General features: G+C 32.5%; 1 protein-coding gene across 3 annotated transcripts; it reads left to right on the forward strand.

The window, feature by feature from the left end:
- Nucleotides 1–1448: 1448 nt before the first annotated feature.
- On the forward strand, nt 1449–16374 carry LOC127728721 (cAMP-responsive element modulator-like). Of its 3 annotated transcripts, none has more exons than XM_052236371.1 (7): nt 1449–1574; nt 5302–5481; nt 7592–7674; nt 11225–11358; nt 11783–11953; nt 12388–12529; nt 15706–16374. In XM_052236371.1, the coding sequence occupies exons 2-7, from the start codon at nt 5314–5316 to the stop codon at nt 15848–15850; spliced, it is 843 nt and encodes a 280-aa protein (XP_052092331.1). In that variant the 5' UTR covers nt 1449–1574; nt 5302–5313; the 3' UTR covers nt 15851–16374. The 3 variants fall into 3 exon arrangements, with proteins under 3 accessions (XP_052092331.1, XP_052092332.1, XP_052092333.1); XM_052236372.1 differs by having other exon boundaries at nt 1451–1835; XM_052236373.1 differs by having other exon boundaries at nt 1452–1563.
- Nucleotides 16375–16385: the final 11 nt, after the last annotated feature.

The following is a 16385-nucleotide window of genomic DNA, read 5'->3' on the forward strand; positions in this document are numbered from 1 at the left end:
TTAAAATCTTGAACAAGAAAAGTTGCACTTAAAAATGTGTAAATATTCATTAGGTGTAAACAAGAAAACCACAAATATTGGTGTAATGGGAGAGGTTGGTCGTTTAATCCACCTTTTCTAGAAACAATTTAATATGTTAAAGTACTGGAAACATCTAGAAAAAAATTGTGATACATTGTTATCTGCATCAATGCAGGAATCCTCAGAGTTACGTGATCAGGACAAATTATGATGGCTAGGAAACATTCACTCAATTTTGAATTTTTTACATCTTGATAAAGATATTTACAAATTACCAAAATTTAAATTTTAATTTTTTTAGAGATGATAATAAGAAAAATAAATTGCGTACATATAGACTGTTTAAATCTCAATTTAAATTTGAACCATATTTAGATTTGGATAATGAACAAAGACATATGATTACTAAATTTCGACTAAGTGCAATAGAAGCAGGAAGATACAAAAATGTAGATGTGAATGATAGAAAATGCCGAATTTGTAAAAAATAAATTAACATTGAAGATGAAATACACTTTTTACTTCAATGTCCAAAATATATAAAAGAGCGTAGACAATTTTTAGCATATCATATAGAACAAAGGGTGCCAAATATAAAAACATTGGCTGATGAGTCTAAATTTCCCTGGCTTATGAGCTCTGAGGATCCCATGATTATTAAACTTTTTAATGAATATCTTGTCTTATTATTTAAAAAAAAGACAAGAATTTCTTCAAGTACCATAGTCAATCGATAAATTATTTTTTCAAATAATTTTATTACAAAGACTACAATGAGAAATGGCAGGTGAGTTTGGTCCAGCTTGTCAGTATTATAGAACTGGGTCACTGTACCTTTTATATTATTAAATGTACCAGCTGGTTTTTATTGCTGGTCTTAATTGAATGGTTTGATTTAATTTTTTTTTATTTATTTGCCGCATTGTTTTCCTGGTCGTTTTTTTTTTTTCATCCGATCTGCAATTGTTTTAAACAATCATTGTAATCATTGTAGAATTATAGTAATTATTCAGCTCAGTTTTGGGCGCAGTGATTAGCAATAAAACATTATTCTATTCAGCTAGCAGATATGATTATATTAGTTATCCTCTTCCAACTCAAGTTTCTTCTTGCATTTCGGGTGACAGTACTTTGATCGTTTCCTGGCAAATTACTTAATATCAAACCAGCTAACTACGCCGCAATAATAATATCACAGGAAACGTTGTAATTGAAACTAATGTTTAAAATAACTGAATATAGATTATTAAGTTTAAAAAGAAATGTAATGCTTTAAACAAATTTATCAAATTCAGTTTGAATTTGAACAAATTGTATTCCCGCAATGTACAAAAAAGTAGTACGGTCTAAATTTGGACAGTATGACGTCATGTGAGATAAGTTGACCAATCGGGTAGCGTGCAATAGGAAATCCACGCGGAAGAATATATTATTCAGCAGTTTTGTTGTTCCTGATTGTGACGCTGCAGCCAGATTTTGACGTGGCGACTACGTATTCTGCAAATTTATCCACTCCGATTACTGCAAAATTGGTGACGAAAAGTACGTAACAAGTAAGTACTCCACTGACGAAACAAAACAAACAAGTTGATAACAGAGAATACGCTTATCTTCGGAGGGGATCATTATTTTCAAAACGAACAAATCAAATTTTTGAATGTGATATATATCACAAAATGAACTTTGTGAGAGCAACAACAGCTGACTCAGAAGATTAACCGGAAGAAGCAGATTGTTGATGTACCTTGTCCCACTCTGGAAATCGGACTTTTCAACAAGTAAAAATAGAACAGGAGTATGCAGAGAGAATATGGGTCAGTTTCACTAAGCAAATGTCATAAGAGAAGCAACTCAGCCTTTTTTACTGTACAGCACAATTTCTAAAATGCATTACCCAGTTCTAATTCCGCTGAAAAAAGTATGAACAATTTAGTTTGTTTTATTTACCATGTATACATTGCATATTATAAGATAACTTATATTTGCCAAATTTGATATAAAAAATCCTACTTCTCCTGTAAAATTTCCAAACATCAAACATGTAATTGTAAGTAACATCAGTCATAAAACACTGCTGTCTGTAATACTAGGAATCTGTGACATTGATCTATTGACTCTAGTCTAAACATCTTTTCTATTGTGGCATCAATTTCTCTTGTGATGTCAAAAATTTCGGGAACATCAGTGATGCCCAGTAGTACATGAATACACCTTGTCGCTATTTGTCTGCCATTACTGGACATCGCAAAGGTTCCTGAAAAATTTTGACGTCATAATAGAAAATATCTGACGCCACATTGGAAAAGTGATTGTTCTATGACATTAAAAGTTCAATCTTTGCAGATTCTAGGGACACCCGGGGCAGATTTCCAAAGGTGTATTCTGTTTGTCCCTTAAGTCCACAAATTACTAATTATATTTCTCATCACAATTTGTCTGTCCATTACTGGTCATCACAGACATTCCACTCATAAGAGATAATGTCTTGACACAGCAATGCAAGAGGGATTGTTGTACACCAGGTACAGTAACATGATGTATGACATCCATAGTTAAAGTGTTTAAGATTCAGAAATAGCCATAAGGTCTATTGGGTTCCATGCATAAATCTACAAATCAGTCACCTTGTAAGAAATTGTCAACCAACTCCTTATAGAAGTGATTTCCCCTGAATGGGGATATTTTTGTCAAAAACTGGGAGTTGAGAGAGGAACTTTAAGAAGTGAAAAGGATCAGCAAAATAAGATCAACAAGAAAATCAGCATGGCAAAATTATCTCACTTGATGTAGAACTTGTGGCCATTAAATGATGTTTTTTATTCCAAAACCTTTAATAGATAGGTATTAACCATATTAACTGTACCTATCTATTAAAGGTTTTGAAATAAAAAACATCATTTAATGGCCACTAGTAAAAAATTATCATCAGGACAATCCTACAAATAAGGAAACATAACTGATTGCAATAAAGAACCCAAAAAAAAATATAAAAATGGCAAATCTTTTTACCCAGTGAGCAAAACAGGCTTTTAGGAGCCTCTTGTTTATTCCATTAATGTGCTTAAATGACATAATTGTCCCATGGCATGTCTCAATACAGTCATGACGGTATGGGGATATAGAAATACTTGGGCATCCATGTGTGTTTCCATCCTGTCTTGTAAGCACTCACATGTGTACATGATGAACAATTCTTAGCAAATATAAATTATGTTGGAAATATAACCTAAGGTTTATATCAGCAATTTCTAACATGAGTTTGAAAATCTGTGCTGATCACCAACTTTTAACCCTTTCCTCCATTTTGATGTCTCCTCCCTTTACTCTATAATAATGCTTTGTAAAGCCTCTATATGGCACCACAATTGAAGCATTTTGCATTCAGACATCGGTATCAGATTTATCAAATTTGCATCCAATATAATAAGTATATACATGTAGTACTGTGGATTCATATGTTGGTGAAGGTGAACCATCAATTTAAATGTTCAGCGAAGTACAAATTTTCTATCAGCTTTTTGCAGAGTTTGGCAAAACCACAAAATTAAATATCCACGAAAATCCGCAATCCCTGAAAATTGATACCCACAAAAATAAATATATCCACAGTAATACTTGTGAATATATGATATTGCCTGACACGAATTTCCTTGATGAAATAATTTATTTCGTCTTGCATTATTAATTTTTTTAAATCACCTTAACCATGTTTTTTATTGAAGATTTTATTCCATTTTAATGCAAAATATTTTAGTATATACAAAGTTTTTCATGGAGGAAAACCTGATATGGGTTAATAAAAGAGTTATGCTACTGGGAAATACATGTATGAATTATATTGAAAATTGCATGGTATGTTCTCTCAAGCCTATATTTCTTGTATCAACATTGCTGTGAAATTTATATCAAAGGTTTACATCAGCTACACGTATACATGTATGTTTGGGACAAGTTCGAAAAACAGCACTGATCAATTACTTAATTATTATAGGAGTTATGTCCTTATATACATGTATATAATTAGGAAATGTAAATTCTACGGGATTATACAATGTAAAATAACAAAAATACTGAACACCAAGGAAAATTCAATGTAAGTGCTCCATGGATCACATCATAGTATATGGAATGATTGTAAGGTGAACATGTCCAACTGGTAGGTGTCATCTGACCTTGACCTCATTTTCATGGTTCAGTGGTCAAAGTTAAGTTTTTGAGTTTTGGTCTTTTTTTCTAATACTATATGCAATAGGTCAACTATATTTGGTGTATGGAAATATTTTATGATGTACAAACATGTCAGTCTCGCAGGTTTTATTTGATCTTGACCTCATTTTCACTGTTCATTTCTCAGTGTTAAGTTTTTATACGACCGCAAAAACATTTTGCGGTCGTATATTGGTATGATGTCGTCGTTGTCCGAAGACACATTGGTTTTCGCACTCTAACTTAAGTTTAAGTTAATGGATCTCTATGAAATTTTACCATAAGGTTCAATACCACAAAAGGAAGGTTGGGATTGATTTTGGGGGTTATGGTACCAACAGTTGTGGCATATATGCCTCTTTAAAAAGTTTTAATTAGTAATTACATGGGAAATGACATTGTTAGGTAATCTTAAGTCTACATTTCTTGGAAATTTATGAAAAAGTTAAAAAGAGTCTAGATCTTATTCTTTTCAAGTTACATGTACTGCTCTTAGACATTAAAAATATGTGCATTGCTGAGGGACATTGGAAAGCTGTTCTAATATTCCAATTCCATCAAATGTCTATCATGATCTAGTTAATTATTATCGATAATAGCTCATATAATTTACACATGTGAAGCAACTGAATTTTTAAAACAGAAACAGTTCAAGTTGGTCAGATGATTTCTTCCACTAACCTATGCAACTTTGTCTGGTTTCAGCACTAATTGTGTCTTGATCCCAGACTAGGTAACATGTGAATCAATATATTGGTGTGCCACTAAAAGACATGACAGTTTATTTGACTATCTAATTACCATCGTATTGTTATATATAGTGTCAAATGCTAAATTCTTTTCATTAACATAACTTACATGTATGTATATATGTTGTTAACGTCTTGTGTACTGTAATGTACATATGTATGTTATATGTTGGCAGCAGGTCAAATGTACATGTTAATACAGATACAGACACTTCATTTGAAAGAGTCTGAAAAAAAGATGGTCTAAATCTGTTTGGAATGTGATAGAATATTGCTCTTGTGGCACTCGGATGAACCCTAGTTTCATCTTTTGAACATTTTTCAGAGTCAGTAAGAGATGACAGAGGTACATCCATCTCATGGCGACCTGGATACTTCCCAAGGCTTATCTGTTGTACAGATGTCCATGAATACACCTATCCAAGTACAGTCCGTTATACACCCAAATCAACCTTCAGTCATTCAAACAGCTGGACCTAATGTCCAGACAATACAGGTTGTGAGGGTAAGTTTTAACTAAACAAGTTGGAAAGGGAAAGATATTGAATGAATGAACATGTACATGGTAAAACAACGTAGATCAAACAACCAATTAAGGGGGTACACCTACATTTTGTGAGTGAGTTAACACTTATTAAAAATCAGCTGATCGTTTTAATCACATACTATTAGTAAAGAGAAATTAAGCTTCTCAATGATCAAAATTGAATTTGTCAAACTGCTATATATCCAATGAAATAATTCCTGTAAATTGAGTGGTTCAAATTTCTTGAAATTTTATATTTTTGTCATCAGGTCAAAGGAAATATTTTTTCAAAATTTATGAAAAGTAAACAAGCCAAATCTATTTTAGTCAAAGTGTTGGGTACTTAAGTAAATAAACAGCACTATTATTGCTCTTCTTCATCTTGATAAATGTACTTAATATTTGTAAAAGGTATATTATATAGGTCCACTGGGCATAAATCACCCTTAGGGAAAACACTCTTTATATCTAATGTATAGTGTCTTTGCATTGACTAGATAGTAACTAAGGTAAAGGTATCTGGTTGCATATTTAACATGCAAAGTTTTCCATTAAATTTGAATCAAAGTGTAAAATTTGGTATAGAAATATGGTTTCATGGACCACTTTTGGTTGATTGTTGAGAGGCATTCTGATTTCAATTCTCTGTGCAGGATAAACTGATTATCAGGTTTTCTGCAAATTGATATGATACATGTAACATATAACAGACAGTGACAACATGGACAATAAGAAGCTTCTTATATTATGTCACTAGTCAAGTAGATGATATTTTGCATAATCTGAATAGGGGAAAAAATGTAATTTGATTTACCAGGTATTGTCATGGTTGTAATACATTGAACATGTAACAACTCTTTAAGGGTCTAATGATGATCTTTTTCAAAATAATAATTCTGTCCTAGTTTGTCCCCTGCTGATATGCAGAACAGTGACATAGAGATGTCAGACTGATGTTATATCAGTCATTTTTTTGCTACTGGATCTTTTGTAAAGACTGATTTCAGTTGCAAGAGTGCAGTGTCTTCCTTGTAGGGTTTATACAAAATCAGGACCTTCTGAATTAATTTGGATCCCCAACCTTTAGATTTGAAATTCCATTATACTATAAATAAGCCCAATCCTTTAACATTTGAAGAACACCATCCTTCAATAAACCCAACCTTTAGATTTGAAATTCCATTATACTATAAATAAGCCCAATCCTTTAACATTTGAAGAACACCATCCTTCAATAAATTTCATGGGAAAACACTGGGTTGGTATATGATATTAACATTTAAAATACATAGATTAGACCGTTGGTTTTTCCGTTTGAATGGTTTTACACTAGTAATTTTTTGGGGGCCCTTTATAGCTTGCTGTTCGGTGTGAGCCAATGCTCCGTGTTGAAGGCCGTACCTTGACCTATAATGGTTTACTTTTATAAATTGTAACTTGGATGGAGAGTTGTCTCATTGGCACTCATACCACATCTTCCTATATCTAAGTACATATTATTGTATTTAAGGATGTACCAGTACTTAGGTGAAATTACAAATAAATCTAGAATTCAAAATTGATACAATTTATTAGTAAGAAGAGCATTAGTTAAAGAACAAAATAAACTAAAAATGTTAAAAGGTTATAGAAATCCTTTTTGAGATATTTGATTTTTAAAAAATGATGGCAAAAGGCTGACTCAGACTTTTACCTTATATTTAGCATTGGCATTATTTGGGTCTCAAATCGTAAGAAAAAAATCTAGAATCTGCTTTAATTTTGTAAATGCCCTTTTTATGAGCTATTGAAGTCTTCAATGAAAAGAAAAGTGGGTGATATTGGGCAAAATATTTTATCCTGTATCGTAGGAAAAACGCAAGGAGTCCGAACATCAATCCAACAAAAATTTATAAACCTGACCTGACTACATCCTTAATACTGATTTATTGTGTAAAATAAACTAGTACATGTCTTTGGTAGTTTATAACAATTTTATTTGCTCAAAGATACAAATAGGATCAGACACAACTATTTTGGTAGAGGAGAGCACTCAGTTTAATATTCTGTTACTATCCTTGATAGAATATGTTTTGATACATTTGATTAGGTAGCTCCAGTAGATGAAGAACTGACAGAAGACCCTGAAGGAAAGAAAAGACGGGAAATTTTGTCAAGAAGACCATCATATAGGTATTTGAAGCTCTGTGCATGTTACTTCATAAAACCATGGTTGAAATGATTCCATAGTTAATTTTTGACATCAATAGGAGTAATAACTTTCCATTTCCTTCCTATTTGTGTGTCAAAGACCTGTGTGCTTATGTATATATTAAGAGGATGCTCCACCTGACCATTATGACCTAGTTTCTCCAAGTTGAATATTCAGTCTTATTTAACTGCAATACTTTCTATGAATTAAATACCATATAAAGCTTGGCTGTACCTTAAATTGAGTACATATTTCCAAATTTGATTAATAAAAGTAGTAGTCTTGCAAACACATGTTTAAAATTTGTTAACAACCATGTGCTTTTTGGTAGGAAAATATGGGAAAACCCTATATACAAGCATTGCATTTGGTTATTGATAGACATTAAATTGTTTCAAACAGCGGAGATAGGAGTGTCTTTAATATTTATACGAAGAATAATTACTATCTGGAAAAAAGTGTGAAACAAGTATCATTAAGAATCATACACTACGAATAAAGATGTCATATTTTGAAGTGAATATCATGTCTTTCAAATGCAACAGCACAAAAAAAATCTCCACCTATTGATCATGTTGATAGAATAACAAAAGATATGGGGTATTCATCCCTGAAACAAAATCAGCACATGCACAGCAAAAATCATACGAAAAGCAATAGAACAGTGCTTTTATTGCTGTTCTTTATCTTCATCTTATCTACCCTATTTTTTATTTTCATGAAACTGGAACCAGGCATATTTTTATTTGGTCTTATAAATAAAAATATAAAACCATGTTAGTCATTATAACTTTGTTCAATAACAATTGCAAATGATAAACTTTAGATACTGGTGATACTGGACTTTAAAAAACCCAAGAACCCTGTCCTTCCCCTTTAATGTTAGAATGGAAGTCCTAAACATACATAGTTTTTGGCCTCAGCATGATTTACCAATGGATAAGAATGTGCTGATCATGATGACCTTTGATATTCAAAATCACATATTTTGGAAGGGGGGGGGGGGGGGGGGGGTGGCGGAGGAGAGTGATGATTAGATTGCATTCATTCAATCAAAACCCTAGTGGACTGGCTTGAAATATTTGCCAGACCCTATCACTATTTTTGATTTAGAGCATGAGAACAGTGTGTTGAGGTAAACAATCTTTACATCCTATCCATGAACATTCTACATGTCAAGCACTCTTATCATTGAAATCTATACTATTCAACTTGGATATATTCAAGTTACAAAATATCATGTATTTGAATAACCATACTTGTCAAGAAGACTATTTTATAGTAAAAATTTGAAATGAATCATTTTCTTGAATTTGAAGCCCAATTTTAATGGATCTTATCAAATCTTCTACTTTATTTCACACCTCAAGCTAAAATTCCAGGAAGATCCCTGATTCTAAATTATGAACAAAACTCATCCAATCTATTCACCAGTGATTTTTGTAGAAAAACAAATCGCCTAGCTAACCCTAAAAATTATTATTTTTACTCCTATTCAATGCAGACCAGTCTTTGCTCTAACTCCTGAATTGCTTGGCTGAAAAACAACAAAATACCAATTTTTATACGACCACAAAAAATTTTTGCGGTCATATATTGGTATGACGTTGGCGTCGTCGTCCAAAGACACATTGGTTTTCGCACTATAACTTTAGTTTAAGTGAATGGATCTCTATGAAATTTTACAATAAGGTTAAATACCACAAAAGGAAGGTTGGGATTGATTTTGGGTGTTATGGTACCAACAGTTAAGGAATTAGGGGCCAAAAGGGGGCCTAAAATAAGCATTTTCTAGTTTCCAGACAATAACTTGTGGAACGGTGTATGGATCTCTCTGAAATTATACCACAAGTTTCCATACCACAAAGGGATGGTTAGGATTTGCTTTAAGGGGTTATGGCTCAAACCGTTAAGGAATTAGGGGCAAAAAAGGGGGAAAACAAGGTTGTCCTGGTTAATGGACAAATACTTTAGTACAAAACATAATTTAAAGCAGTGTAAGGGAGATAAATCAAATACATCATTTGAATTACCTCCCTTACACTGCTTTTAAATTTTGTATAAAGTAATGTTTAATGAACAATTAAAACAATTTAAAACCGTGTAAGGGAGGTAATCTAAATACAATGTTTTGATTACTTCCCTTGCACTGCTTTTAAATTATGTTTAAAGAAATGCATATTTATAAAGGAAGACCAGTAAAAATGTCTGCAAATGTTGCATCTTTTTTTTTTTACAAAAAAATCATATGAAAGATTTAGTTAGCACTATGGTAAATTTAAATGGGTAATTATGGTTGCAAACTCCATTGGAAATTTGAATTGATTATGACCATATCTTGAGGGAAAGAATTTTTGGGGGGAAAAGGGGGGGGGGGGGTTAAAAAGAAATTGTGGGGGGTCAACCAATTTTTTCTCATTTCAGATTTCAGAAATTAAAAAGAATTATTCTTCAAATATTATTTTTTTTCAAATTTCAAATATTGAAAAATTTCAAGAAGTAATCTTTAAGTGCACAGTATGGCACATTAGATTTGTAAAATCTGTGACGACATTTATTTATATGTTATGCTGAATCTAACACTGTATTTAGATTTTTAATTTTGAGTCCAGTTTTCAAATTGGTCTACATTAAGGTCCAAAGGGTCCAAAATTAAACTTAGTTTGATTTTAACAAAAATTGAATTCTTGGGGTTCTTTGATATGCTGAATCTAACCATGTGTTTAGATTTTTGATTATGGGCCCAGTTTTCAAGTTGGTCCAAGTTGGGATCCAAAATTAAACTTTGTTTGATTTCAACAAAAATTGAATATATGGGGTTCTTTGATATGCTGAATCTAACCATGCATTTAGATTTTTGGGCCCTGTTATCAAATTGGTCCACATTGAGGTCAAAAGGGTCCAAAATTAAACTTTGTTTGATTTCATCAAAAATTGAATTCTTTGGATTCTTTGATATGCTGAAACTAACCATGTATTTAGATTTTGGATATTGGACTATAATAGGTAAACTAAAAACTTTTAAGTTCTTAGGCCACATTCATTCTGTGTCAGAAACCTATGCTGTGTCAAATATTTAATCACAATCCAAATTCAGTGCTGTATCAAGCTTGAATGTTGTGTCCATACTTGCCCCAACTGTTCAGGGTTCGACCTCTGCGGTCATATCAAGCTGCGCCCAGCGGAGCATTTTATATCCTATGGATGCATATTCTTTAGGTCTATTTTGATTTGTTGTTTATTTCAGATCTCCATTCAGTTGTATCTGTTGCAAGAAATGAATCTGCAACAGATACAGCTGAATGAAGACCTGTCAGGGCAATTGCAAGCTTGGATTGTGGTCTAAGCTTTTTTTCTCCCAAGAAATACATTATGGTGACATCTAGCTGTATTTTATTTTTGAAAACTTTGATGTAGTGTAGTTGCTTAACTGACACTTATTAATATATTCGTCCTTTTATTTTAAAAGAAAGTCAGAAAAAAGTAAATATGGTTTCAGCATGCTAAACTTGTCTTTTTGTTATTTTTTAGGAAAATTTTAAATGAATTATCATCACCAGTGCAACCAAAGATTGAAGAAGAATCAAACAGTAGCCAAAGTCAGGATGGAGATAGTCAAGACGGAGCTACAAATCTTACTACAAATAGTCACTTGTATCAGCAAGGTACAAAACATTCACCTGTTTAATCTGGCTTATTGGAGTTTAGTTTTATATCAGGGGAAACACTGAAAAAAACCAGAAATATTTTTTGACGTAATTGTTTTGGTTTATTGTAGTATAAATCAGCCCTTTGGTTTTCTTTTTCAACTTTTGTATAATACTACTGAAAATTCACACAGGAGCGACATCGGTGTGCAAGAATTTGTAATCACTTGGCTTTTGTGTACAGTTCTCGGTAACCACCGTTCCCCTGGTTGGCAGTTTTAATTATAGAAAAAAAATGCATAATTTTCTTGAAATACCCGGCATCTGCTTTATTTAGATGTTTAAATTTCAGTGATATTCTACTGATAAATTTAGCTTACAAGTTATGATGATTGGTATGTGGTATCTGTTATAATCTAGAGAGTATTATTATTTATTTAAGTTACTGCAGGAGGTATTCAAATAACCTCAAATCCTGACGGTCAGACATCAGTATCACCAGGGTTACAGACATTTACTATGTCTAATGCTAGTCCTACAACATCATCAACAACACAGGGAGCTACGATTGTACAGTATGCACAAGGGCCTGATGGACAGTTTTATATTCCAGGTAATATATATAAAAGTACTAATTTTATATATCACTTAAAAACAAATCAGACAAATATTGAAAAGGCTAAAAAAAACTTGAAATATCCTAACATTGAATACATTCATTTTAAAAATATACACCTTCAGCCAGAATTTTTTTTAAATAGATATAAGAAGATGTGGTATGAGTGCCAATGAGACAACTCTCCATCCAAGTCTATTCTTATATACTGTTTAATAACATTTAATTTTCTCATTGTGATAAATGTTACAAGGTACAAGTTAACATCATTCTGAAGACGATTAAATTAGTCAGTTGATTTTAAAACTGGATCTTGATTCATAAATAAAGATAAATAACGATGAGGGGAAAGAATAACAAAATTGAATCTTTCTTGCATGTTTAACAGTCACGATTTTAAAAATTAATGATGGGTTTTGTACAATGTATAGGAACTGTACAAGCATACCAGATAGCCTCTGGTGGTCTACCTCAAGGTGTTGTTATGGCAACAACAGGAAGTCCTCTTACAGGATCATCATCATTATCTGAGGAGGCCTCTAGGAAAAGAGAATTAAGATTATTAAAAAACAGGTATTGTATGTCGTTCCAAACTTTCTTATATGAAATTTCCAGTAGACCTTAGACATTTTCTTTCAAATTTGATTTTATTAGTATTTCTTCCCAAAGACATATTGTTGTCTATAAGTAACCTTTGTTTGAAGGAAAGTGATACATACATGATCTAAAGAAAACTTTATTAAGTAGGCTATAATTGATATATTTGACCTATCTATAGCTATTTTCAGTTGGATTTTTGAAAAATATGAACAATGTAAGAATGAGGTAGATGTGGTATAATTGCCAATGATACAACTTTCCATTCAAGTATTGGAGGAAGTTCTATCATGAGCTAACATTCCCATACATGAAAACATAAGGGCATACACCACAATCACTGGGACACATATTGCATTTACATGTAGCAAGAGCAACAAACCATGCAATCAATATGAAAATAAGGACATGAAGGAGATGTGGTGATTATCTACTGCTATCTACTTAAGTAGAAGAGGACAGCTCTCTTTTATGCAAACAACCCATAACTGTAATAATTTTTAGTTCACACCCACGGAAGCCATAAGGGATAAGGTTTGCACTCTATCTAGTAAATTTTCAGCACTATTTTCTGTAATGCTTCAAACTTTTGATTCGATATTTGGAATATAGCAGTGTTCTGTCAAGCTTTCACAATGGATGGTTGAATTTCTCTCATTTGAATAACTTTTTTATAAGTGAAAATCTTCATGCACTTAACAGATTGGAACCAATCACTAAAATGAGATATATAACCACCTGTATGGGGAATAATTTCCCAAATTGGACATATATTGACTGCACATGTGAAAAATATTCACATGACCTGGCCTGTTACATTTTGATTCTAATAGTACAAATCCCGTAATTTAAAAAATTGAGGCGAAGATAAGTGTGTTGTGTTACTTGAGTGTGTGGCTGTTCTATTTTAATGTCCTTCCTAGGGGCATTTTGTTTTTATACGTTCGCATATATTGGTATGACGTTGGCGTCGTTGTCCATAGACACATTGGTTTTCGCACTCTAACTGTAGTTTAAGTAAATGGATCTCTATGAAATTTTACCATAAGGTTCAATACCACAAAAGGAAGGTTGGGATTGATTTTGGGGGTTATGGTACCAACAGTTAAGGAATTATGGGCCAAAAGGGGGCCATAAATAAGCATTTTTCTAGTTTCATGACAATAACTTGTGTGTAAGTGTATGAATCCTTCTGAAATTGTACTACAAGATTCCATATCACAAAGGGAAAGCTGGAATTGAGTTTGGGGGTAATTGCCCAAAACATTTAGGAATAAGGGGCCAAAAATAAGCATTTTTCTAGTTTCCAGACAATAACTTGTGTTCAAGTGTATGAATCTCTCTGAAATTGTACTGCAAGGTACAATACTACAAAGGGAAGGCTGGGATTGAGTTTTGGGGTAATTGCCTCGAAATTTTAGGAAATAGGGGCCAAAAAGGGGCAAAAAACAAGCATTTTTCTAGTTTCAGGACAATAACTTGTGTGTAAGTGTATGGATCTTTCTGAAATTGTACTACAAGGTTCCATGTCACAAAGGGAAAGCTTGGTTTGAGTTTGGGGGTAATTGCCCTAAATGTTTAGGAATTTGGGGCCAAAAAACAAGCATTTTTCTAGTTTCCAGACAATAACTTGTGTTCAAGTGTATGGATCTCTCTGAAATTGTACTACAAGGTACCATACCACAAAGGGAAGGCTGGGATTGAGTTTGGGGGTGATGAATCATAAGGGGATTAAAAAAATTTGGGGGGATTTTTTTTCCTTTTTTTTTCTTTAAAATTTTCCATTTTAAATTGGTTATTTCTGATTTATATATAAAAGCAAATAATAATGATATGGTTTGAATAGGTAAATTAAAAGTTTTTAAGTTCTTAGACCACATTCATTCTGTGTCAGAAACCTATGCTGTGTCAAATATTTAATCACAATCCAAGTTCAGTGCTGTATCAAGCTTGAATGTTGTGTCCATACTTGCCCCAACTGTTCAGGGTTTCGACCTCTGCGGTCGTATCAAGCTGCGCCTGGCGGAGCATTTTATTCGGTCTGTGCATCTGTTGGTTCGTCCGTCTGTCTAGGTCAGGTTAAAGTTTTTGGTCAAGGTAGTTTTTGATGAAGTCCAATCAACTGGAAACTTAATACACATGTACTCTATGATATGATCTTTCTAATTTTAATGTCAAATTAGAGTTTTGACCCAAATTTCACGGTCCACTGAACATAGAAAATGATAGTGCGAGTGGGGCATTTGTGTACTATGGACACATTCTTGTTCTACTGTAAGATGAAGCTAAAAATTTCCAACAAATGTATGACTTGCATGAATTATTTCTTAAATAACCTCTAGATAACATATGTAAGATCATTTATGAAATTTCATATATTTCAACTTAAGCATTTACGGGAAAATGCATGAATGTAAAGCTGAAGGTCATCAAAACATGAAAACTCATACAAACAATGAAAAGAATTTGTTGTAAGTCCTTGAATAAAAGTAAGGTAATCATTTGACCTCATCCCAACCTGTCTTTGTATGTTATTGTAAATCATCAGGATTCTTCTTTCACATCAATATCGATAGTGTGATTAATGATTGGAACAGCAAATATTTCCCTTCAACTAGGGCACTTTTATCCAAAAGAATTGTGGTCTTTGTCCAACTAGAATAGAAATAATTCATTGTGGCTTGAATTATTTCTTAAGTGCATGTATACAATATGTTTTCTGGTCACAACATTTGTCATATTGTTTTACAATACTTACACAAAATGTTATCTGGTTGAGACATTTACTAAGTTTAGATGCCATTTTACAATACAATACAATATGTTATCTAGTCAAGACATTTACTAAGTTTAGATGTCATTTTACAATACAATACAATATGTTATCTAGTCAAGACATTTACTAAGTTTAGATGTCATTTTACAATACAATATGTTTTCTGGTCAAGACATTTGCATAGTTCAATTTCATTTTATATTACAATACAATTTGTTATCTGGTCAAGACATTTACATAGCTCGATTTCATTTTATAATACAATACTATATGCTGTCTACTGTAGTCAAGAGATTACAGAATTATGTTGCTATTCACAATGCGCAATGTGTTGTCTGTTTTAGAGAATAACATAAGTACAATCCTTCAATTTCAGAGAAGCAGCAAGAGAATGTCGACTTAAAAAGAAGGAATATGTCAAGTGTTTAGAAAACAGAGTGGCAGTGTTAGAAAATCAAAATAAAACATTAATTGAAGAATTGAAGGCACTGAAAGAACTTTACTGTGAGAAAGAAGGCTGAAGTGTTCAATCAGTTCAATTTTCAGAGTTTGTCAGCACTCTTCAGTAGGCTTTAAAGCTTGAAGGGTTAATATGGACTAATCGTGTTTGGTGCCAAACTTTTGTGATCCAAGTCACATGATACAGTTGTTGCTTAGACTCAGTATATCAGCAGTAACTTTGACATATGCTGAACTTTTATTGTCATCAGTTTTGTGTAGTATTGCAACATTGTTATACATTTTAAGAACATGTAAGATGTACTAGATTGGAAATAATCACTGGAAACTTTAATATTGACTTTAGATTGTTCAGGGCTCATTTATTGATTTACAAGTACTTGGAGGAAATGATTTTGTGCTTATGACCTAATTTTTGTACATACACTTTTTTCCAGTGATATTTAAGTACTTAATTTTAGGCTTGGTAATAGTCTTAGCTCAGGCAGCTATTTGTCAATTATTCATGAATTATCTGTTCAGCTAAAGAGATTTTAAACAATCTGTAATAAATGTTAACACTGGATGTCTTTGTCAACTAAATGTTCACATTCTTTT

Source organism: Mytilus californianus, unplaced genomic scaffold (genome assembly GCF_021869535.1).
Source record: "Mytilus californianus isolate M0D057914Y unplaced genomic scaffold, xbMytCali1.0.p SCAF_2, whole genome shotgun sequence".
In the NCBI taxonomy this organism is placed as follows: Eukaryota; Metazoa; Mollusca; class Bivalvia; order Mytilida; family Mytilidae; genus Mytilus; species Mytilus californianus.